The sequence below is a fragment of the Pan paniscus genome, chromosome 13 (genome assembly GCF_029289425.2).
Source record: "Pan paniscus chromosome 13, NHGRI_mPanPan1-v2.0_pri, whole genome shotgun sequence".
Classification (NCBI taxonomy): domain Eukaryota; kingdom Metazoa; phylum Chordata; class Mammalia; order Primates; family Hominidae; genus Pan; species Pan paniscus.
In genome coordinates, this window is record NC_073262.2 from 130,742,913 (window position 1) to 130,767,996 (window position 25,084).

Below are 25,084 nucleotides of genomic sequence, written 5' to 3' on the forward strand. Positions count from 1 at the left end.
ATCCGCCCACCTCGTACTCCCAAAGTGCTGGGATTACAGGTGTGAGCGGCTGTGCCCAGCACCAGTTTTAATTTTTTGAGTAGACATCCAGGCCCAAATAGCCCTTTCAGTTCAGTAGCTTCTAGATGGTATTTTGTTTTTAAAGAAATAAATGTGACCACCTCTTTTCCAGGGAAATAACTGTAGCTGAGATAACAGATCATAAATCCCTAACTCTCTAGGAATGGTAATACCTATATGGAATTATTTTCTCTGACTGTATGCTTGCTGATAATATTCTTCAGTAGAGTAATATTAGTGATAGAGATCTTTATTTTGAGTGCATGAGGTGTGCCAAGCACTGCTGTAAACATTTCACATCTATTAATTCATTGAGTCCTTGCTTCAATCTTATAAAATAGATAATACTATTTTCTTCATTTTTCACATGAGGAAATTGAGATATGAAGTAAAGTCATGTGCTCAAGATCACACAAGTAATGATGAAACTGGCTGTTAAATTCAGGCAGTCTGGATTCAATTCTTCTTTTAAATACCATACAACCTTGTATCAATAAACATATATGTATTTTTAAAAATTAGAATAAGCTAAAAGCTATTTAGCCCTGTAAAATGTACAGCATATGATGAAGCATTTATAATTTGGAGTTATAGAGTTCAACAGAGTATACCTAAGGCTTGGATACCTCTTTTATAAATAGTTTTATAAACTATTAGCTCTTTTATGAATAACTTGAAATCATTTTGAATTATAGTGCCTTAGTTCCCTGCGTTAAAAAGTGGAATTTATAGCACCAATTCCTTTGTAGGAATTTATAAGAGGAGAAAGAATAATAGATCATACAATATGTGTTAATATGAATCCTTAATTAATTAGACAGTTTTTTCACATTTGGTTATGAATGAATGGATGGAAATACTTTTGTAAAATTATGTTTAATTCTACCTTTCTGTAATAATTATATTTTTCAGTACAGATTAATTTCTCTAATACTTGAAAACTAGAAACTTATACAAAAGTCACACAAGCAGAGAATTAATGCTGCTTAACTGGGTATACATATATATATATATATACACATATATATGTGTAGATATATATGCATGTATATCATGTATATTACATATATACACAATACATACACATAACAATATGCTTAGTAACAGCATTTGTGTTAATTTACATCTATAAGAATTTTTATAATTTAATATTTTTGCAATAAATGAAATAACTCACTGTGATTGCTTCTGAATTGGGATGAGAAGAAACATATACTTCCCTGGAATTCAGCAGCAAACAGTGACAAAAGCATTAGATGGGGAACCAGGATCGTGGGCATTCTACTTCAAGTTTTGGGGCCTTAGGTTTGATTGGCTGGGAAAATGAGGTAGTTAAATTCTATGATTTTATGTTGTTCAAGGGTTTTTGCAAGTATCTTAGAGCATAGTTTCTTTTTTTTTATATCAGCTCTTAAGTCTATGTTCTAGAAAATAAAATTCTGTTTTTCTTAATAAAATAAGCCCAGCATACCCTTTGTTTTATGGAAATATCAAAAGCAAAACAGCCCTAAAGTTTTCTTAGATACAGATTTAGTAACTTAATATAATATGTTGAGTCATTCAAAATGCATGAACATTTTTCTGAAAGGAGATGCAAGAAACTGTTATTCGTGGCTAAGTTTAAGAAGAAGTACTGGTGAAAAGTCTTGGGTTGAGGTAGTATGGCAGCGGAGGCTTATGATTTTCTATGCCTGAATTTTCTCATCATTTCCATGAATTAAAATTTTAATGTCATCAAGGCTTACTTGGGAAAGCAAACCGTGAGCCATTTTGTTGTTTGTTTTTATTGTTGTTTCTACTTTAGGAAGAGTGCTTAAAATTTCGAATTAAATGAATGTTCAAGTTCAACTGACAAGAAGAAAGTGGCGTAAGGCAAGGTTACCTTCTTACAGGCTGTGATGGAGTTCCCCGGGCCGCTTCCTGAGCTGCCACAGCCTCTGCCCTGCTGCGGTTCCAAAACGTCATACATCCGTGATGACTCCAAGTTGCTGTTTGTGACCCAAAACAAAAACACATTCCAGTGAGTCATATCTATATTTGGAAATAAATAATAAGTAAATCACAACGTGGTGTATCAAAAATCATCTTTTTCAGATTGCATTAAACACTGCAAATCCCCCTGCTGAAATGGACATTTCTTTGTTGCATACACTTTTGTAATTGGCAGAACCACTACAGATGATCCTACTGTGACCACGAAAGTGCAGCCCAATGCCTTCCACAGTGCTTTGATGGACATCATTGCATCTGTCTGACTACTAGCCTTGTTAGCATCTTCTCTTAAGCAAGCAGCTTTAAAACCCAAATAAATTTTTCTCAATTATCACATTAATTCAGCTCTACAACACCAACACATAACAAAATATTCATTTTATTTTTTAAAATGGAGGTAAAATATAATTTTAATCTGGACTCAGAATAGTACCGTTAAAAAGAAATGAGGACTTTAGAAAATGCAGGTAATGTCTTCACCATTCCTGCGGCTGGAGATAGCTCCTCAAATTCTCTATCTCCAAAATTATAGACTTATATCCCTCCCCCTGTCTCTGTGAAATCTTCTTAATGGGCTTGACTACGTACAGAGCTGCATAAATATTTTTAAAATATTTAAAATTGGCTGAGCATGGTGGCTCATGCCTGTAATCACAACACTTTGAGAAGCTGAGGCAGGCGGATCATTTGAGATTAGGAGTTTGAGACCAGCCTGGCCAACACGGTGAAACCCTGTTTCTACTAAAAATACAAAAAAAAAATGAGGCAGGTGTGGTGGCATGTGCCTGTAATCCCAGCTACAAAGGAGGCTGAGGTATGAGGATCGTTTGAACCCGGGAGGTGGAGGTTGCAGTGAGCTGAGATCCCGCTACTGCATTCCAGCCTGGGTGAGACCCTGTCTCAAAAAAACAAAAAACAAACAAACAAAAAAGGCCGGGCATGGTGGCTCACGCCTGTAATACCAGCACTTTTGGAGGCCGAGGCCGGTGGATTGCCTGAGCTCAGGAGTATGAGATCAGCCTGGGCAACACGGTGAAACTCCATCTCTCCTAAAATACAAAAAATTAGCCGGGCATGGTGGTGCATGCCTGTAGTCCCAACTACTTGGGAGGCTGAGGCAGGAGAATAGCTTGAACCCAGGAGGCGGAGGTTGCAGTGAGCTGAGATGGTGCCACTGTACTCCAGCCTGGGCCACAGAGTGAGACTCCATCTCAAATAAATAAATAAATAAATAAATTACTTCTACATTTTCAACACGTGATAAAAATGAAAATTATTATCAAACTTTTAAACTAATATGACTGGAAACTCAAAATTAAACCTCATGTAAATATAAAAAATTATCTAAATGTTATATGCATTTCTAAATATTCTTCTTCTGAAAATATAATAATTTGGACTTTTAAAATGTACTGATAGCTTAGGTCTATCGGTTTAATATTTGTTCTTGTTGACCACATAGAACATGCACAATTCACTAACATGTACTTTTGGAATATAATCTGATAGTTCTGTATAAAATTTTCAATGCAACGTGTAGATGTTTTCTCTTAAAACAAGTGCTAAATAAAAGATCAGTTAAATAAACAATTTATTTCTAACTAACCTATAACTCTCATGTTTCAAGCACTAAATTCATCAATTTTCAATTAGCCATAAGTCACACAGGGCATTAGTGTAGCCTTTTGGCATTTCCATTATTATGGAATGACATTTTAAAAAATGACCACTGACTGTGCTGTGTAACAAATCATAGATTCAGGCAAAATCTGCACAGAGTAATTAAAATAAAATCTGTTTTGTTAAAATTTTTTATATATTACTTTTTGAGCAATTGTCACTTGAGGGCTAGAGTGAACCTAATGCACATGAAAGGATGACACCCATATTATCTTTGCTTAGCTGAGGAAAGATAAAAGGAAGGAAGGAAGGAAGAGAGGAAGGAAGGAAAGAAAAAGAAGAAAGAAGTAAAGAAAGGAAGGAAGGAAGGGAGAGAGAGAGAGAAAGAAAGAGGAAGAAAAGGAAGAGAAGGGAGGGAGAAAGACAGAAGGAAGGAGGGAGGGAGCGAGGAAGGAAGGAAGGGAAGGAGGGAGGGAGGAAGGAAGGAAGGAAAGAAATAAAGAAGGAAGGAAAGAAACAGAGGAAGAAAGCAGGAAAAAGAAATTAGCTCCATTTCCTGGCTGCCAATCCCGACCTATTCTGCCACCTAGCCTTTCTGAGTCTTAGTCTCATCATTTATAAATGACATGTTTGGACTAAAGTCTGTGGTTCCCTCATGGCTCTGGAAGTCACTTGGCGAAATATCAGAGATGACCTAAGTTTTCAGCCCCTATCTCTACAGGTTTCCTACAATGTGGGCCTATAACTTTTTAGGCTGCCGCTTACTTACCCAAGCGTGGACATCTCTTTGAATGCTTTCTTGTCCACAGGTCAGTTTGGCTTTTACCAAAAGGCCAAACAGCTATTATTGTTAGGTTCTAAATAGTTTACATGTGGAAGATAAGGCCATGCACCAAGCTAACTTTGAACTTGACCTCTAAGTCAAGTTATATGACTCCTTCTAGGAGCCAGCCAAGGCCCTGTGTGCAGTTCAGGGAGACACGATGTAGGGTCCCACAGCTCTGTGTCCTGTTGCTACTGTGACCTCCAGGCAGCTCTGATGGGCTAGTAGATCCCTTCCATGCAGGCCATCCCTGGACTTATGCCCAGTACTAAGACATCTCCCATGACTTTTCGCAGGGCTGGAGACTGCAGGAGTAGGAAATGGGCAAACTGAGAAGTAAGGCTGACACAGACCTCAGGCTGCTCCTTCCAGATATGAAACGTCATAGAAAGACCACTTCAAGGCCGGGTGCAGTGGCTCACGCCTGTAATCCCAGCACTTTGGGAGGCTGAGGTGGGTGGATCACCTGAGGTCAGGAGTTCGAGACCAGCCTGACCAACATGGAGAAACCCCATCTCTACTAAAAATACAAAATTAGCCGGGCATGGTGGTGCATGCCTGTAATCCCAGCTACTCAGGAGGCTGAGGCAGGAGAATCGCTTCAACCCGGGAGGCAGAGGTTGTGGTGGGCCGAGATCGTGCCATTGCACTCCAGCCTGGGCAACAAGAGTGAAACTCTGTCTCAAAAAAAAAAAAAAAAAAAAAAAGCAAAAAAGCACTTCAACAGCCTCTGGTCACTCTAGAAGGAAATCACATCTAAATTGGGCAGAGATGGTTAGGTCCAAAATTGGCGTGATGTAAAAATAGAGAAAACTAAAAGGTCAGCCTTGAAAACTACTGATTTGCCCATGAAGCACTTTCATTTATGGCTTTAGGTAGACAACCTGCTACAGTACTTTCTATGCGCCCAAAAGTTTAAGAACTGCTGAGCTCATCTAATAGAAGGAAGTAATGACAAGTCTACCTACAGATATCTTGGTATGAAAGTTTTTCTGCCTCTAAGGTGACTGTACAATCCTAGTTGAAAACGAAGTTATGGAAGGGAATTAGAAAGTTTTTTTTTGCTTGCCTGCAAGGCTGATGCCATTTGTTCTAATGCTAAGCCTGTATAGCATTAATAAATAAATTTAACTATATATATGCACATATGTAGTTGTTCATTGTTGTGAGTATTAAACGAGGAAGTTGAGTCACATGGTGGGGCAAAAATTAATGCATTACTAGATGACAAGTGTAATGCAACTTCACTACACCCATATTTAAAGCAAATGCATCTTCTGAAACACATTGTATATCACTTTAATGATGCCTAATATCAAAGAAAATGTAGGTAGGTTTATGTTTTAAAGCATGCAATATGAGTGTGCGTTTCCAATAGGTGACTTTACAACAGAGCCCAGTCTGTTCCCATACCTTTTGGATGGAGAACAAATTTTTAGAGTATTTACAATGATGCTGTCCGTGATCTCTAGAGAAGCAGAACATTTGCTGTTACAGGATGAGGCAGAGATGGCAGTGATATGAAACTCATACATTTATTAAAATGAGCTGAAATTGACATTAAAAGAAATGCTGTCAAGATACAGTACAGCTTTATAACTTGCTCCTAATGGGTAAGGCGGCAAATTCTTCCCTGGGAGATTTTCCTTTGATTTTGACAAGTGTTGACAATATTTATTAAGCACAACCTTTCAAACTGGTTTCATGCTGAAACCGTTAAGTGTGTTTCAATGAGGATGTAGATAAACATGGGAAAGAAGGCACAAAACCGAATTTGAAGTAGTGATTTTAAACCAGACTTCCATAAAGCAGCTTTCTTTATAGAACAATTTCATATATTAATAAATAAGATGCTAAGTTGCCACTGTACTTCTACCACTGCAGTGACTCATGCAGTATGAAGAAGTAGGTCACATCAATAGTGAAAATAGCCTAGGGAATATCCAGTTATTTCCCTAGAGAGAGATGGATCCAGTTACTGGAAACTGAGCTGTCTATACATTGCAATGCAAAGTTTGGTCCACGGACCAGCAGCATTGGTGTCACCTGGGAGCTTGTTAGACACCCAGAAACTCAGAACTACTAAATCAGAATCTGCATATTGACATTAAACTCAGGTAATTTATACATCCATTAGAGTTTGAGAAACACTTACGAAACATATTAAATTGAATTCACCTTCCATTTGCCTGTGGGACACCATTCTGATACTGAGAAAAATAGATCAGAGTAAAAGAGATTGGACAAACAGAGATAAAGAGGCTTGGGTGTAATATCCTCATGATATTACTTCATTTAGGAATATTCTACCTAGTCCCCACCTTCCCTTCTTGATAATTCCTACTCTGTCCTTTGGGTCTCAGCTTATAAATTACCTCTGGTACCTCCCTTCTCTCTTCACCCTGCCAAGGAGGCCACTTCTCCTCTCCCACACACCTCCAGTGCCCCATGCACACACAAACACACTTACGCTCCTGCCTCATTCCCACCCACATATTCCCACCCCACTCCAACGCAGGAAGTGAGACACTCTTCTTGTGTATTCCAACAGCACTCTGAGCCATATCTTGTTTTAGCACTTGTCCAAAAGGCATACAATTTTGTAATATTTGTCTCTTTCCAGTTTAGGCTGTAAGTTCTAAAAGGGCAGGGGATCACTTAGGACACAGGACAGTGCCAGTCAGTGGGAGATGCCCAATAAGCACTTATTGAAGTTGTATGTTCTTATCTTTCTGAGCATCCTGGTTAACCTCAAAAATTAGGCACAAACAAGTGTTTGAATTTAATGCTAAATTTTCTGCAGTGCTGACAGATGGTGTGATAAGCCACATCTGAGAAGATAATTTAAAGAATTTCCCAGGATAGTTCTAATGAAAAGAGATTCTGCTGTTATGCTTGCTAAAATGTCAAGTAAACACAGTGTAAAGTTAAACCATTTTAACAGATTCTAAAAGATAAGATTCGCTCTTGTCTTCTCCCTCCTTAAAGAATGCTCTTGGTGAAATGTAGTAATTATAATTCATTTGATTGTCTCAACCCTATTAGGGATATCTACTCTTGAGCTTTATATTAAATCCTTTAATCCCAACACTAGAAAAAAAAATTAAAACTCAGAGCTACCAGAAGAGATCTTCAGCAAGGAATTGAGATGTTGTCATTAAAATCAATTTAACAACATATGACAACCAAAAATTGAGAGGATTTTAAAATTTGCCTTCACACAGTTCAAAATGAAAGTTTGCTCAAGTGAATGTTCTTATTTTACCCTCTTAAATTACCCAAAGTAATTTACCTGTTACATGAAGCCCAGAGGTTTAGGTCAATTTTTCAAAAACTGACTTGTTTTAAACATCACGTGAGATGTTAGTGTCTCCTATCTTCCTCTTCTAACCAATCTTGACAAAGACTCTTTTCTTGAGCAAACTTTAGTCAAGCTCCTTTGAGACATCTTCTCAGCTAGGCCTGGACCTTGGCCTGCTGAGCCCAGCTGTAGAGAAGAATCCTGCTAAGTCAGTTTAGAAAGAATTCTCACATCCAAATATCTGATTAACTTCCTCATCCGCCCACTTTTGATACTTAAGTCCTTGGCCTGTCTAGTAAGCACCCCATTAGGACAGTTTAGCAAGAATCCCCTGCTGTTGACATCCCCTCTTAGTAATTTTCTGTTCACTAACCCCTTCACTCTGCCTGTGGGGTATAAATTTCCACTCGTCCTTGCTGTATTAGGAGTTAACCTCAGTTCTGCACCGACAGCTCTCACTCCTACTGCAATAACTTGCATAAAATCTGTTTTAACAATTTAAATATGTATCCAGTACAAAATTTTTCATTTATTGCTGTGTACATTTTTCTGGTTTCATCTCCTAGGTAAGAAGTTTATATTTTTTTTCTTTCTTTCCTAGGTTGGACATGTCATGTCATTCATGCAAATTAAATATGTCACCAACTCATTGGTAGCTGAAAGACCTACAAAATCCTCATTTATTCTGTAAGATTTTAGAAAATGTGTCATAGGAAACTATTACCAAACCTTGAAAATATTTAGAAGCCATCATTTTATGTTCTGTTTCAATACTTAAAGGTGGCTCCATAGCTGTAAAATAAATTCCAGACTTCTTAATCTCCTAGACCAGTAAAATAAAAATAACCACGGCAGTAATAATGTTATAAAGGGCCCAGCCTTTTATTTTCCCAAATAAACTTCAAGAAAACCCCTTATAGTTCTGCTTTAACCATCATTCTTCAAATAAAGGGCTTTGTAATGGTGTAGCAAGAAACTGTGATGTATTATCCAAGAATGAAGGATATTTCTTTTCAAGAAAAGATGGATGAGAACATTTTATTACAGCTTTTTGTCTTCAGATTGGTGAAAATGTTGTTGCAGACCTGAGTTTGCGTTTCACTTTTTGAGGTATTGGTAAGTGGCAATAAAGAAAATATAAACAGGTCATTCATTATTAATCATAAAACAAGTGTCCCATTCTTAGAAGAAAGAATGGCCTCAAATTTAGCTATCCTCTAATTCAATCTTGATTATTAAAAGAAGATGAAAAGCAAAGACACTACTTAGTATTGTTATTTCATTTGAGATGTAATTTGTAAATACCAACAGCGGATAAATTCCCTATTTTCAGTTCCGAAATCTTTTTTCAACAATAGCCAATATAATGTTTTCTCTAAAACACTATGTTGAATATTGTTCAATTAATGTTTTTTTATTTAGGCAACTCTAAATCTATCAGATATACACAGTAAAATGTGAAATCTCTTCTTAAACAGATACTATATAAAATTTCTGGATTACATTAGAAAAGACAACCAAATAGTAAACTTCCTAATGTAAGAAAACAGCTGTACTTCCAAATAGAATGTTATTGGAGATTATATGACAATATAAAATAACACTTATTGAACAATCTGTGCTTTGTAAATTGATATATTACCTCTCATTAAGAAGACAATAACAAGTTATTTCCTATGGTTTGATCACTACTGTACAGATTTACTAGTTTTATATCTTTAAAAGCTGTTTCACAATCTCAGGCTTTCCCAAGACCTCAACTATAATCCCTCATTCCGAAAAAGTATCAAGCAAGTGAGCATGATGACTTAGCCTTTTTCTCTTTTCTCTTTCATTTTTTAATGAAGGCTATGGGGGAATTTTTTCAAAATGTGTGCCCTACAAATAATGTGTATAAAAACATTATTTTAATGTAAGATAGAAAGTACACATTCCTGCTGCTAAGTTAATTTTGCATGAATATGTGCATATTTATACATGAATACCACTAGATCATTACTATAGAAATATTTATCCCTAGAGTTCTTTATTTCTTTATTTTTTTTCTTTCTTTCTCTCTCTCTTTCTTTCTTTCTTTCTTTTCTTTTATTTCTTCTTTTTCTTTTGAGATAGAGTCTTGCTCTTTTGCCCAGGCTGGAGTGCAGTGGCATGACCTCAGCTCACTGCAACCTCCACCTCCTGGGTTCAAGTGATTCTCCTGACTCAGCCTCCTGAGTAGCTGAAATCATAGGCACCCACCACCATGCCCGGCTAATTTTTGTATTTTGTATTGAAACATGGGGTTTCACCATGTTGGCCAGGCTGGTCTCAATCTCCTGACCTCAGGTGATGTGACTGTCTTGGCCTCTCGAAGTGTGGGGATTACAGGCGTGAGCTACTGCACCCGGCCTAGAGTTATTTATTTCTAAAAAAAAAAAAAATGAGGTATATATTTTTCAGATAGTCAAAGCACACTATGTATATGACTGCATTCTGCTAAATCTAGACTGTAGTTCAGGGACATTCAGAATGTATGTTACCGTAATTGCTTCATATTCCCGTGTTCTTCCATCAAACCACTTGGGCAGGTGTCTCACTCTGATATATGATCTTCTTCATACTACTTCTAACAGAATTTACCCTCATTTAATGCACAGCAGGTACTGAGCACTCTATAGCGTGCTTTACATACTAATTTCATTATACCCGTTTTATAGAGGAGAAACTGAGGATTGATGAGGTTGACACGTAATCCAAGTGATATAGTTTGGATATGTGTCCCCTCCCAAATCTCATGTTGAATTATAATCCCCAGTATTAGAAGTGGGGCATGGTGGGAAGTGATTGGATCATGGGGGGTGGATTTCTTATGAATGGCTTAGCACCATCTCCTTGGTGCTGTCCTCACAATAGTGAGTGACTTTTCGTGAGATCTGGCTGTTTAAAAGTGGATGACACCCCCCTCTCGCTCTCTTCTGCTTTTGCCATGTGACATGCCCACTCCCCCTTTGTCTCCCATCATGATTATAAGCTTCCAGAGGCCTCCACAGAAGCAGATGCCAGTGTTATGCTTCTTGTACAGCCTGCAGAACTATGAGCCAATTAAACATCTCTTCTGATAAATTTCCCAGTCTCAGGTATTTCTTTATAGCAAAAAAACAGCCTAATATGACAAGATTATATTGCTGCCAAATAACAGACCTAAGATTTCAGTTGCTGCTCTAGACACCATACCATGTTATTTTCCGCTGTGATCTCTAACACTCCTTTAAATGCTTTGCTTCTGTGACCGTGTCATCTAAGTGAGTCTAAATAAAGCCAGTTCCTAGTGTGTTGGCATTCAAGAATCTAAGGGCAAATTCCATTTCTACCAGTTACTAGAGAGATGGAGTTGGATCTGTTACTCAACCCTCTCTAAACCTTAGTTTTCTCATCTGTAAAATGCAGATGATAATAGAAGCTTTGTCATGAGATGGTTGTGGTGGTTTCATGGTGCTATTTCCTGTAAAGGAGTCATGTAGCACCTAGCACAGGTAATTACTCAATATGAAACTGAGAAATACCACATGAAGCCCTGTAAATCTATTTACTCTTAAGAGTCTCCTTCATAGGTTTTCAGCACATTTTCATATTCAACATTAATATATGCACATTTTTGAATAAATTGCATAAATATTTATTATAGTGACACTTTTCTTAGAGCTAGGATTTCAAAATATATACAATGAGAAATTTCTATTCTTCTGCTGACTATTAACTATTATCATTAGATTATAAAATGAAGAATAACAAAGGCTTTTTTTAAATCCAAGAGAACACAGAATTTAATCAATTATTCTAGGACAATACAAAGATGCAGCCTGTTCATGCGTACAATTTTATATCAATTATCATGGGAAAATATTGAGATCATTAAAGCAAAGCTCTAAAGCTTACAGAAGACTAATCTGATATTAGTGAAAAACATGAATTGAAAGTGTTTCCAGAGAAAAGTAGTGGTATTGCTAAAATGTTAGTTTTATTGGAGAAAATTTAATGGTTACATTAAAAATATATAATAACTATTTGTATTTAATGTATATTTTTCTTTTTCTGTTTGCCTTCTTAATTTGATTGGCAAATCCTTCCCTCTAGGCATTCCGGTAGTTATGGTTCTGTGGAGGCCCTGCTTCACTTATCACAAACACCACCAAATGGAACTGAATTAAGGAAATGTTACTGAAGGTTAGACATGGAATGGGACTCTGGCTTGAGACGCTCATGTTGATTGTTTACAGTTAAAGGCAGTCATATGAAATAGTATAATGAAGTGAAGGGGAGTAAAAGAGGAGAGAGAAGAAACGTAGTTGCATGTGAAGAGCATGAGTGTACACCATTCTGTTGTGCCCAGGGACTGCTGGGCAGAGTGTACATTTTAAGAAATCTTTGTTGATAAATAAGTGAAGGGATGAATTTTGTTGCTCTCTGAAATTAAGAAAACATATAGTATTCTGTTAATTAAAATAATGTGTTACTGGACGGGAGGCTGAGGCCGGAGAATGGCGTGAACCTAGGAGGCAGAGCTTGCAGTGAGCCGAGATGGCGCCACTGCACTCCAGCCTGGGTGACAGAGCGAGACTCCATCTCAAAAAAAAAAAAAAAAAAAAAAAAGGATTATATGTTACTGGAATATTATCAGCCATAAAAAAGAACAAGATCATGTTTTTTATGAGAACATGGATGGTGCTGGAGGCTATTATCCTTAGCAAACTAACGCAGGAAGAGAAAACCAAATACTGCAGTTTACCACTTTTAAGTGAGAGCTAAATGACAAGAGCATACGGACACCTAGATGAGGACAACACACACTGGGGCGTTTTGGAGGGTGGAGGGTGGGAGGAGGGAGAGGACAAGGAAAAATAGCTACTGGGTACTGGGCTTAATATCTGAGTGATGAAATAATCTGTACAACAAACCCCCATGACATGAGTTTATCTATATAACAAACCTTCACATGTACCCCCTAACCTAAAATAAAAGTTAAAAAATGAGTGTTGCTTTGCATGTTGCTTCTGGGAGTACACATTTATATGACATTTCTGAAAACCACCTGCCCATACTTTCCACAATTCTTATCCGTGCATGCTTATTAGTCAGCAATGCTTTCCACGAGGAATCTATTTTAGATGATAGACACCAAACGAAAGACTTACACACTGAGATATTCAATTTGTTATTCTTAATTAAAAAAAAACCTAAACATTAGAAATACATTCACCAATAAGTACATTGATAAGGTTAGTATGCAGACATGAAGATGATGCCCCTTTGCCCTCAAAAATGTCATGGGAAAATGTTCCCATGTTAACTGAACACAGTTGGGTGCAAAATATTACACTATGTAACTATTGATATGAATGTATTATTTTAAAATATAAGACTGGGCCAGGTGCGGTGGCTCACACCTGTAATCTCAGTGCTTTGGGAGGCCAAGGCAGGAGGATAGCTTGAGGCCAGGAGTTCAAGACAAGTCTGGGCAACATAATGAGACCCTGTCTCTATGAAATATATGTATATAAAGACAGGGCTGGATCCTGTCTCTAAAATAATATAATGACAATAAAAATATAAGTCCATTCAGGTCATTTCTTTCTTTTTAAATTTTTTTTATTTTTAATTTTAATTTTAATTTTTGAGATGGGGGTCTCACTCTGTCGCCCAGGCTGGAGTGCAGTGGTGTGATCTTGGTTCACTGTAACCTCCGCCTCCCTGGTTCAAGCAATTCTCCTGTGTCAGCCTCCCAAGTAGCTGGGATTACAGGCGCGTGCCAAGCCAAAACACCTGGCTTTTTTTTTTTTTTTTTTTTTTTTTTTTTTTGTAGCGACGAGGGTTTCACCATGTTGGCCAGGCTAATCTCGAACTCCTGACCTCAGATGATCTCCCCGCCTTAGCCTCCCAAAGTGCCAGGATTACAAGCGTGAGCCACCATGCCCAGCCATTCAGGTCATTTCTGTTCTTAAGATCTTGCAGGAGCTCTGCATTTTACTTCAAGCAAAATTGTAAGTCCTTGCCACGGACTACCAAGTCCTGCATGCATGGACCGTCTGTTACTGCTGTGACCTTGTCTTTTTGCCTTCTCCCTCTATCGAATCACTCTGGCCACACTGGCCTCTCTGCTGTTCCTAAAACAGGCCAGGCACAGTTGCTGTCTTAGGGCCTTCCCTAACTGTTGCCTCTGCTGGAAATGCTCTGTGCGTTGAGATCTGCACATCTCACTTCATTATTTCTTTCAGGACTTTCTCAAATGTCACCTTCTCAATGAGACTTCCTCTGACTCCCCTAACTAGATTTGCCACACAGGCCTCTTTATCTCTGTTTGCCCAGTCTCTCCTACCCTGATCTATTTTTCTCAGTATCAGTATGATGTTCCAATGTTCTATAGAATGTATTTGTTTCCTGTGTTTATTATTTATTTTATGTGCCTCTCCTTGTGTGCTCCCACCCCATGCCCTATAGATTATAAATTTCATGAATGCACTTATCTTTTTTGGTTTTCCACGATGTAGTTCCAGTCCAAGAATAATGCCTGGCATATTGTAAATGCTCAGGAAATGTTTGTTGAATCAATGAGTTCATTAAAACAAAAACATACATAGTTTCATATATATAGAAACATGAAAATGTTAATAGCAGCTATCTTTGGATAATGTAGCTATTTGTGATATTTTTTCTTGCCCCTTTCTATATTTTTTATATATTTAATATATACTATTTTGTGACTAGAAAAAGTTCTTTATTTTAAAATGGGTGATATAAAGGTATTTTGAAATCTAGTGCCTATAAACAAATAGGCATGTGAAATGAACAAACAGGAAATGTGAAATTCTATTACACTTAAGAGTTCTGAGGAAATTTTCTGATTATTAAATAATGCTTTCCTTTGAAATCAAATGAAATTTTCAATCTTAATACATAGGTTACTGCTTTGATGATGAGTTGTAATGGGTCCCACCAAAGATAACAGACAATTTAGCGGCCACAGTAAAGGGGACTGATGTGATTGGAAAAAGTGACAAAACCAATAAAGCCAGCAAATATTCCTTAAAGCCAAAGATAACATCCCACGGCAAAAGCTTTAGTCCTGCCTGAGAAGGATCTTTTATCACGGATAATTGTTTATGAGTCTATATGTTGCCTCCTCCATATCTCTGAGGGATGAGGCTGTCAAATGATTTCTAGTTGTATATGCAGATAGGTGGTGAAACGAAAGCAAACTTGGACAATCCTATGGAGCACTTCACTGATTCTGGATAATGAGACTTAAACCAAGAGCCAAACCTCTTGGAGTCAGCTGGATAGTTTCTGACACAGTTTAAAACAACGACATCATCACACCACAAAAAGGAATGCTCTTAAAAGCAGTATCTATCTTCTAATCTCCTAATGTGTAAGAATGGCCAATACTACTGGTTTCATTTTTCTTTAACTACTTTAGCGGACTCCAGGATTTATTGAGCCCTTTATTGGATTTACTGTCCTTTCTATATTTTCTATACATTTAGTATATATTATGGGGAGTATTTAGAAAATATTTACAGCTTGTAGAAAAATTTTTAAAGAAGAACCAAACATGCAGCATGTTGAAATGGGATTAAAGAATATTCGTTAAGAAAGAGTTGGGAGGATAAGCTTGCCCAGGTGATTTTGGCTCTCATTTTGGCAAGCATATTAGGATTCAATGAATGGCTCTCCAGAATGTACCTGGAGTTTCTATTATTACAATTATAGATTATTTCCACTTAATTTAGGTAACTTAATTCCCATCATGAATGCATTTTCCTTTTAGGACTTTAAAAAGTACAGCTTGTAGATATTAAAAAATTATAAATAAAAATATAGTAAACTTAAAATAGAAGTAGTTTTATATCAAAAACATTTAGCAATGAGAGTATAAACAGAACTGAGAAAGCGGGAGCCATGTTGGCCTGCACAGTATTAAATATTTTAAATTAGCTGCCAACAATTGAAGACTGAAAGAATGTACCTAAAAAAGACTGAGTTTCTGTCTTCTCTGGAAAATGTGGTAAATGGGGCTACACTGGGCAGTAATTGGCAAACTCGGGACCCCTCTAAATTGTGGCTTGTGGGCCTACTCCTTTTCATTACAATCATTGGCCTGGAAAATATTTAATTACATGATCCTCGGATAACAAACATCCCAGACATATTTTTCGACTTAGGTTTTCTCCCCTCAGATTTTTTTGCTTTTGTTTTTGCCTTTCACGTTAGAGAAATTGTTTGGTTTTCTTTTTTTTCAAAACTATGTTTAGAGCAATTTTAGGTTCACAGCAAATTTAACAGGAAGGTCCGGAGAGTTCCCATGTACCCCCTGCTCCTCCACACACATCCTTCCCATTGTCAATATCCCCAACCATAGTGGTACATTTGTTACAAAGGATGAACCCCCATTGACACGTCGTAATCACCCAACACCCACAGTTCACATTAGTGCTCACTTTTGGCCTTGTGTATTCTATAGGTTTGGAAAAGTGACACATATATCCACCATTATGGTATTAAACAGAGTGAGAGTATTTTCACTGTCCTAAAAATCCTCTAGCAAGCTACTTATTACTATTTTTTTTTAACTTTTATTTTAGGTTTGGGGTTGCACGTGAAGGTTTGTTACATAGGTAAACTCGTGTCATGGGAGTTTGTGTACAGATTATTTCATCACCCAGGTATTAAGCCCAGTACCCAATAGTTATTTTTTCTGCTGCTTTTCCTCCTCCACCCTCAAATTAACACCATTGGCTGTTGTTTCCTTCTTTGTGTGCATGTGTTCTCATCACTGATAAGTGAGAACATGCAGTATTTGGTTTTCTGTTCCTGTATTAGTTTGCTAAGGATAATAGTCTCCAGTTCCATGCGTGTTCCCGCAAAAGACACGACCTTGTTCTTTGTTAATGACTGCATAATATTCCATGGTGTATATGTACCACATTTTCTTTAACCTATCTGTCATTGATGGGCATATAGGTTCATTCCATGTCTTAGCTATTGTGAATAGTGCCAGCAAGCTACTTATGCATCTGACAAAGAATTGGATATTTTCTTCCTCTTGGAGACAATATCTATAAAAATAAAATTCAGTAATTATATCTTCACCCCTCAATGTTAATATGTACCAATCTCCATCTTAAGGCACATTTGCATTTTAGATTGAAGGAAGGCGGATTTTCCAATTTAGGTGGAGTTGAATTAAAATTGCCATATTTTATTTCTAAATTTGTTATTTAGTTCTTGAGATGAAAAGAATATCTGATTCACTATTGAACTCCACAATATACTTAGTGCAATGCCTGACAATTAGTCAGTGCTCCATAAATGTGGTAGGGTCAATAATGGCACCACTTAAAAGATCTTGTGATTTATCTTTAAGTAAGTTAATAAAGATGATCTTTTAATTATAACTCCATGCTTTTGTCTGTGAGAGTCTATAGTCCTGAGATACCAATGTTAGTGAATCTATCAGATAAGTAGAAATCATACATATAAACCGTGAGTGGAAATCTCATAATTTCTGTTTTTTAAAAATCAATACAAGATGCATATAGTTTACAATTGCAATATTTAAAACCAGTAGAATTAATGAGGCAATGTATAACAGTATCTACACATTAAATACATATGCCACCTGAGAAGACTGGCAGTTAATATAAATATGTCAAAGTCTGAACATTTCTTATGCCATAAGGTGTGGTGAAGATACTACTACGCAGAAGTCAGAAGACTGGAACTTGGGTCCCGACTGCCACTTTTACGAGTTCGACCTTGGGAAAATTCCCTAATCTCCCTGAGCTTCAGGTTCCTCATCTGTGAAATGGGACTCATATGATTCACTTTACAAGCTTTGTTGTTACCGAAGGGAGATAACTTCAGTCAATGGTAATAAACATACTTTATAGAGCACCTATTTTGCCCCAGTCATTGTGACAGGATTTTTATATTTGCCACTTTAAATCCCCACAGCATCACAAGAGGGGAGGTGCTATTTGACTATTACATTTCTAAGGAGACTGAGACTCAGGCTTAGCATTTACTCAGGCTTAGGATTTGTGTCTGATTGAGCTTCATATAATTGATGCGTTAAAGAGGTAATTTACATCATGTGGATAAAACTTTCAGGGCCTTCCAGTTTGTTTTATGAATATCTGGGTAAGAAACACACTTTGTGTTTCTCAGGCTTAATATTCTAATAGAGAGAATTTTAAGACCACATAGTTTATGAACATTTATTTCAGCTTTTTTGTATGACTTGTTTACTTTGACTAAGTCTCTACACAATGCTCACCTGTAAGGCATGCTCTAGTTCTCTTTTGCAATGCAAATCATGCAGATCAATAGGATATTACTTCAAATCTCAAAAGCTAAAAAGTCATTATAATTATGAAAAAATAAAATCAATAATATCAATGTATATAGAAGCAAGAAGTGAATAAGATGTAGTCACTTAAGTGCAACTTGATTTACTCAGTTGCACTTAATCAAGTGCAATTTGATTTACTCAGTTGCACTTAATCAAGTGCAATTTGATTTACTCAGTTGCACTTAATCAAGAGGCTTAATTTGGAATCCGAACCTAGACGAAACTGACTCCGGCCTGTGCGCTTTCCTGGACGCCCTGTTGTCCTCACAGAATACAACGTGCTTTTGTCCCATACTAACTGTCTTTAGAACTGTTTTTCTTTTGGGTGCTCTGGTTTTATTGAGATACTGGAGCCCAGAGAAGAGCAATGCAGACAGGAGTGAGGGTTAGCGTAAGAAGCTGCCTCTCTGGATGCACCAGGTTGTATGGCTACTCTTGTTGAGAGAAGAGGGGTACTTGGGTCATTGAGGGGTATCCCCCAAACACACTGCCAGTCCTAGGTTTCCATGCAAGTAGAAAACCATCCTCCTTTTGACATTTGAGGAAAGAGGAATGCTCTGCCTAACTAAAAATGTCTGCCACCTGTCTAGTCTTGCGCTGAAATCCCTAATTCCTTACAGTCATCTAAGCTAGAAGAAGGTAGCAGGATCGGGAATTGGCCACAGAATGGGTAAAATTTGATGGTAAAGAAGAGGGAAGGTGTGCAGCACAGTTTGCTGTCTGGCTGAAGTACCCTAAACAAGGACGCTTGCAAGGGCAGGGCCAAAACCCGAGACCTGGGATCCCAGAGGGCTCATGGGATGCTGGAATGGAAGAGGAGGCCCTGATCACGACTTGGCTTTATAATCCCCTGGACCCCACACCCCACAACCAACCTGGATTCCTGGGAGTGTCTCCTGGTGGGCAAGGCAGCAGAGAGGCAGGTAGGTGAGTTTGGTTCAACTACCCACATGGCTGACGGAGAGGACCACACCCACAATAAGGGAGTTACAAACACCAGCAGATTTGGAGAGAAAGCAAGAGAGGAGAGGGTAGGGGGAAAAAAAGAAACAGAAGTTTTAGTATTATTTAAGAGGAAAGATGCAGATCTCACCAGGCTGTTTTAAAAAGAACACAAGTAGCTAGATGGTGAAGATGTAATCATTTTGTTAAAACTCAGGAAAGAGTTGAAAGTTTGCAAATATATTTCCAGATAACATCTGTCTTGGGTAATACGCTGGATTTGTGTCTGATTGAGCTTCATATAATTGATGCGTTAAAGAGGTAATTTACATCATGTGGATAAAACTTTCAGGGCCTTCCAGTTTGTTTTATGAATATCTGGGTAAGAAACACACTTTGTGTTTCTCAGGCTTAATATTCTAATAGAGAGAATTTTAAGACCACATAGTTTATGAACATTTATTTCAGCTTTTTTGTATGACTTGTTTACTTTGACTAAGTCTACACAATGCTCACCTGTAAGGCATGCTCTAGTTCTTTTTTGCAATGCAAATCATGCAGATCAATAGGATATTACTTCAAATCTCAAAAGCTAAAAAGTCATTATAATTATGAAAAAGTAAAATCAATAATATCAATGTATATAGAAGCAAGAAGTGAATAAGATGTAGTCAGTGAAATTATCTTTACATCTCATTGCCTGATAGTCACTGGTAAATCATTAGAATTCAATACGATTTTACTGTGTGAATGAGAATGCCGGAGAAGAACTAAGGTAGTAAAATATCAGAGACATAAAGGCAGGACACCTGCCTTGTGTGGAGGGATTGGGGAAGAGAGCATTAGGGATGAAGGAGCAACCATCTGTAGTCACAGAAGAGGATCTCCAATCTAAGCTACTTATAATTCTCTCTGGAAAGGTCTTGCATGCTCTTTTTAGATTTACTCCTAGAAATTTCACATTTATTGATAACATTATAAATGGTTTCCTTTTTAAAATTTTCCCTTTTAGTTTGTGACTCATATGAAAAATTATTTATGTAAATTTTCTGATTTATATTCAGCAAACATCCTAAATTTATTCAGTCTAATAATGCATAATTTATCTGCAGATTATTTTTTATTTTCTATGTACACAATCAAATAAACTGGAAATGCTCAGATTTGGTTTCTTCCTTTCTAAATGTTTTACTGTTTGTTTCTCATTTTTGCTTTACTGCTTGGGCTAGGACCTTCAGGAAATGTTGAATAGAGTAATGCAAAAATCCTTAAAGTTACACCACCATGTATTATGCTTGCTATAGGTTTCTGTAGATACTGTTTATTAAGTTAAGGAAGTTCTTGTCTGTCTGTGGTTTTCTAGTGCTTTAATTTTATTTGTTAATTTGATTGATTATAATAGTTGATTTTCTAATGTTAAACCAGGCTTGAATTCCTGAGATAAACTCAGTTTTATAACAATATTATCTTTTTTACACGTTGTGGAACCCAACTTTCTAATATTTTGGTTGGGCAGCTGTTCTTTTGTTCATGAATGAGACTTGCTATATTTCCTTTGTTCCCCTGTCAAGCTAATTCAGGACATTTCTATTTTTCTACTTGCTGGGAGAATTTGTATACTATTGGAATTACCTATTTATCAAATATTTGGCAGAATTCTCCTGCAAAGCTATCTGGGAGTAGAAATTTTCTGTTAGAAGGTTTTTGATCACAGAATCAAATTAATGTCTGTAGACTATTTGTGGTTTCCATTTCTTCTTGAGTTACTTTAGTAAGTTATATTTGTACTCAAAATTGCCTGTTTTATCTAAATCTTATTTTTATGTATCAACATAACATTTTAATAATGTTATATTATTAATAATACTTTTGTCTGTAATATCTATAATGATGTTTACTTTTTTTTCATTTTTAACATTGTTTTATGGGCTTCTAGCCCTCTTTTAAAATTAAGGATACCAGGCATTTGTCAATTTGATTTGTATTTTCAAAGAACCAACTTTTGATTTATTTATTCTCCATAGTCTATGTTTCTTTTTTTGGAGACAGGGTCTCATTCTGTCGCCCAGGCTGGAGTGCAGTGGTGCCATCATGGCTCATCACAGCCTCGATCTCCTTGGCTCAAGCGATTCTCATACCTCAGCCTCCCAGTAGTTGGCACTACAGGTAAGCACCACCATGCATAGATAGTTTATTTATTTATTTATTTTATTATAATTATTATACTTTAAGTTTTAGGGTACATGTGCACAATGTGCAGGTTAGTTACATGTGTATACATGTGCCATGCTGATGTGCTGCACCCATTAACTCGTCATTTAGCATTAGGTATATCTCCTAATGCTATCCCTCCCCCCTCCCCCCACCCCACAACAGTCCCCAGAGTGTGATGTTCCCCTTCCTGTGTCCATGTGTTCTCATTGTTCAATTCCCATCTATGAGTGAGAACATGTGGTGTATGGTTTTTTGTCCTTGCGATAGTTTACTAAGAATGATGATTTCCAGTTTCATCCATGTCCCTACAAAGGACATGAACTCATCATTTTTTATGGCTGCATAGTATTCCATGGTGTATATGTGCCACATTTTCTTAATCCAGTCTATCATTGTTGGACATTTGGGTTGGTTCCAAGTCTTTGCTATTGTGAATAGTGCCGCAATAAACATATGTGTGCATGTGTCTTTATAGCAGCATGATTTATAGTCCTTTGGGTATATACGAAGTAATGGGATGGCTGGGTCAAATGGTATTTCTAGCTCTAGATCCCTGAGGAATCGCCACACTGACTTCCACAATGGTTGAACTAGTTTACAGTCCCACCAATAGTGTAAAAGTGTTCCTATTTCTCCACATCCTCTCCAGCACCTGTTGTTTCCTGACTTTGTAATGATCGCCATTCTAACTGGTGTGAGATGGTATCTCATTGTGGTTTTGATGTGATAGTTTAAAAAAAATTTTTTGTAGTGATGGGATCTCATTCTGTTGCAAGGCTGGTTATTTTTTCTTGTATTAATTTCAGGTCTTATTATCATTTCCTTTCTTTACTTTCTTTGGAGTTATTTTGTTGTTGTTTTTAAAATCTCAGAGGATAGGTGCTTATTATATTTAGTATTATATTTAGCCTTTTTTTAAAAAAAGTACACTTTTAAGGCTATATGCGTTTCTCTTAAAATGGCTTTATCTTCATTCTACAGGTTTTGAAATGTGGAATTTTTATTATCCTTAAATTCAAATTACTTTCTACTTTTCTTAACAGTTTTGTAGCTCTGTATGCTAGTGAAAGGGTATTTTAAATTTTTTATCCATTTAGAAATTTTCAATTTGTCTGTATTTCTAGTTAAATTGTATTGTACTCAGATAACATGTTTCACATGACATTAATCCTTGGTATTTGTTGAGAATTGCTTTACTCTCCACTATGCATGGCCAATTTCTGTAAACGTTACATACTTTCTAAAGCTTTTGGTTGTAGTATTCTACATAGTTGCATTAAGTTAAGCTGGTTGTGATATACAAATCTTCAAAGTTCTTTATAAATTTTTGAATAATTTCTTCTTGTAATTCTGTTTGATTTTGCTATTTTATTTTTGAGGCAATTTTATTAGGTGAATAGAAACTTAAAATAACATATCTTGCTGGCAATGTAGGTCTTTACCATTATACTTTATTTCTAGCAATGTCTTTCCATTTTAAAGTTCCTTTTGCCCAGCTGCATGTTTTCTTTGGTTAGCCATTTGATGATATATATTTTTCCATACTTATTAGTATTTCATGTTTTAAATATGTCTTACTTTGTTTAATTTTTTTAAAAATCCTGTTGATAATCTTTGTATTTAATTTGCAGCATTTAGTTCATTTACTGTTAATGTAACTGCTGATATATTTGGGTCCATTTAATGTCTGCTTTCCTACAATCCCATCTCTTCTTTATATTCTTTCTTCAGTTGCATTAGTCAAGTTTTATTATTTTTTGGCCTAGTGTGGAAGTTATACCTTCTTTTTTTTTTTTTTAGTAGTTATCCTAAAAATAAAATATGTATACTTACCTTATTATGTTCTAAAACTAATTAACATTTTTATCCTCCTCCTGGTAAATACAAGGATCTTAGAACATTTTAACTCCCCTAATATGGTTTGGCTGTGTCCCCAGCCAAATCTCATCTTGAATTGTAGCTCCCATAATTCCCATGTCTGTGGGGAGTGGGGGGACCCAGTGGAAGGTAATTGAATCATGGAGGGAGTTTCCCCTATAACTGTTCTCGTGGTGTTAAGTCTCACGAGAGCTGATGGTTTTATAAGGGGTTTCCCCTTTCACTTGGCTCTCATTCTCTCTTGTCTGCTGCCATGTAAGATGTGCTTTTCCTCTTCCACCATGATTGTGAGGCCTCCCCAGCCACATGGAACTGTGAGTCAATTAAACCTCTTTTTCTTTATAAATTACCCAGTCTCAGGTGTGTCTTTATCAGCAGTGTGAAAACGAACTAATGCACCCTCCTAACTTACATTATTGCCTACATTTTTATTATTTTTGGCCCCACAGGTTATTATTAATATTGTTTTATACAATCATTATTTGCTTAGATTTGCTGAATATTTAAAACTTTCTTCATTCTTTATTTCTTTTTGTATTTCACACATCATATCTGAGATTGTCTTTCTTTGGCTTGAAGTAAATCCTGTGTAATATTCTTCAGTGAGAAGTAACTTTCTCAGTTTTTGTCTGTATAAAAATGTCTTTAGTTATTCTTGCAAGATCTCTTCACAGATATGGAATTCTAAACTGCGATTATTTTCTTTCAGCATGTTGAAAGTATCACTTTATTATCTTTAGAATTCCATTGTTGTTTTTGTGAAGTCAAGTATCAGTCTAGTTATTTTTTAAAAAGGTCATGTATCTTTTATTCTGGCTGATATTTAAGATTTTCTATTTATCTTTGGTGGTCTGATGATATTTAGCTGGTAATTCCTTATTTTCTTATCAACTTTTCAATACTTTTAAAATGTTAAATTTTTTTTTGCAATTTTAGTCATTTTCAGCAAGAGGACTGATGAATAATTTTGTCATATTTCTGGAACAGAAATTCACAGGCATTTAACATTTATCTGACAGTGTTGGGAAAAACACAGAGAAGGATAGCACCAGCGGGCTTAAAGAAAAATGTGGATAGCATAAGAGAGACTTAATAATATTTGTGAGCAGAAAAGACTAAATTAGACAGAACTGGCCTATTGCCTGAAAAGCTTCCCAGAAAGAATCAGAAGTAGTTGGATAGAGAAGGATGGCAAATAGGATGTCAATCTTTGATGACTCCTCACTCTTGCTCAGTTAAAAAAGCAACTTAAAAATGATCAGGTTTTAGAATGAGATGCAAAAATGAAAAATAGAATTAACCATCTACTTTCTCTTTTCTCACATAAATTCACTCAACCAAAAGTAAATAAATAAATAATTAATAAAACGACAGACAAAATGCAAATCTTCATGTAAGTCCTAAACTGTAATGTTTAAAGACATTGCACTTACAAGGGGAAAATATACCTGCATTTTCCATTTCATGAAAAAAGAGTATGTGAGCCAAATCAACATTTAAAACATTCTTAACTTGTAAAGAATATTAGGGAGATTTTATAGAATTCCCCTTAGTTTTTATATTTGAAGAAACAAAATTAGTTAAAAATGGTAGTTTTAATTTGGACAGCATTTTAGAACTTAGAATAGTCAATATTACTTATTAAATTCTATTTTTGTACAATTTGTAAATAAACTCTCTCTCTCTCTCTCTCTCTCTATATATATATATATTTTATTTATTTTTTTTTTTGAGATGGATTCTCGCTCTGTCACCCAGGCTGGAGTGCAGTGGCATGATCTAGGCTCACTGTAAGCTCCACCTCCCAGGTTCACGCCATTCTCCTACCTCAGCCTCCCGAGTAGCTGGGAGTACAGGCGCCCGCCAC

At 36.4% G+C, this 25,084-nt stretch overlaps 1 protein-coding gene across 6 annotated transcripts in view; it reads right to left on the reverse strand.

The window, feature by feature from the left end:
• SPHKAP (SPHK1 interactor, AKAP domain containing) overlaps positions 1-25,084 on the reverse strand; it is a 202,106-nt gene that overhangs the window by 149,923 nt on the left and 27,099 nt on the right. For 3 of the 6 annotated variants that reach the window (XM_034955311.3, XM_008975309.4, XM_008975308.4), the window contains exons 2-3: positions 19,059-19,137; positions 1,943-2,048 (exon numbers count right to left, since the gene is read on the reverse strand). In XM_034955311.3, coding sequence (XP_034811202.2) covers positions 1,943-2,048; positions 19,059-19,137 — 185 coding nt within the window. The remainder of the gene's footprint in view (positions 1-1,942; positions 2,049-19,058; positions 19,138-25,084) is intronic. The other 3 variants (XM_034955312.3, XM_057301524.1, XM_057301525.2) reach the window with 1 other exon arrangement.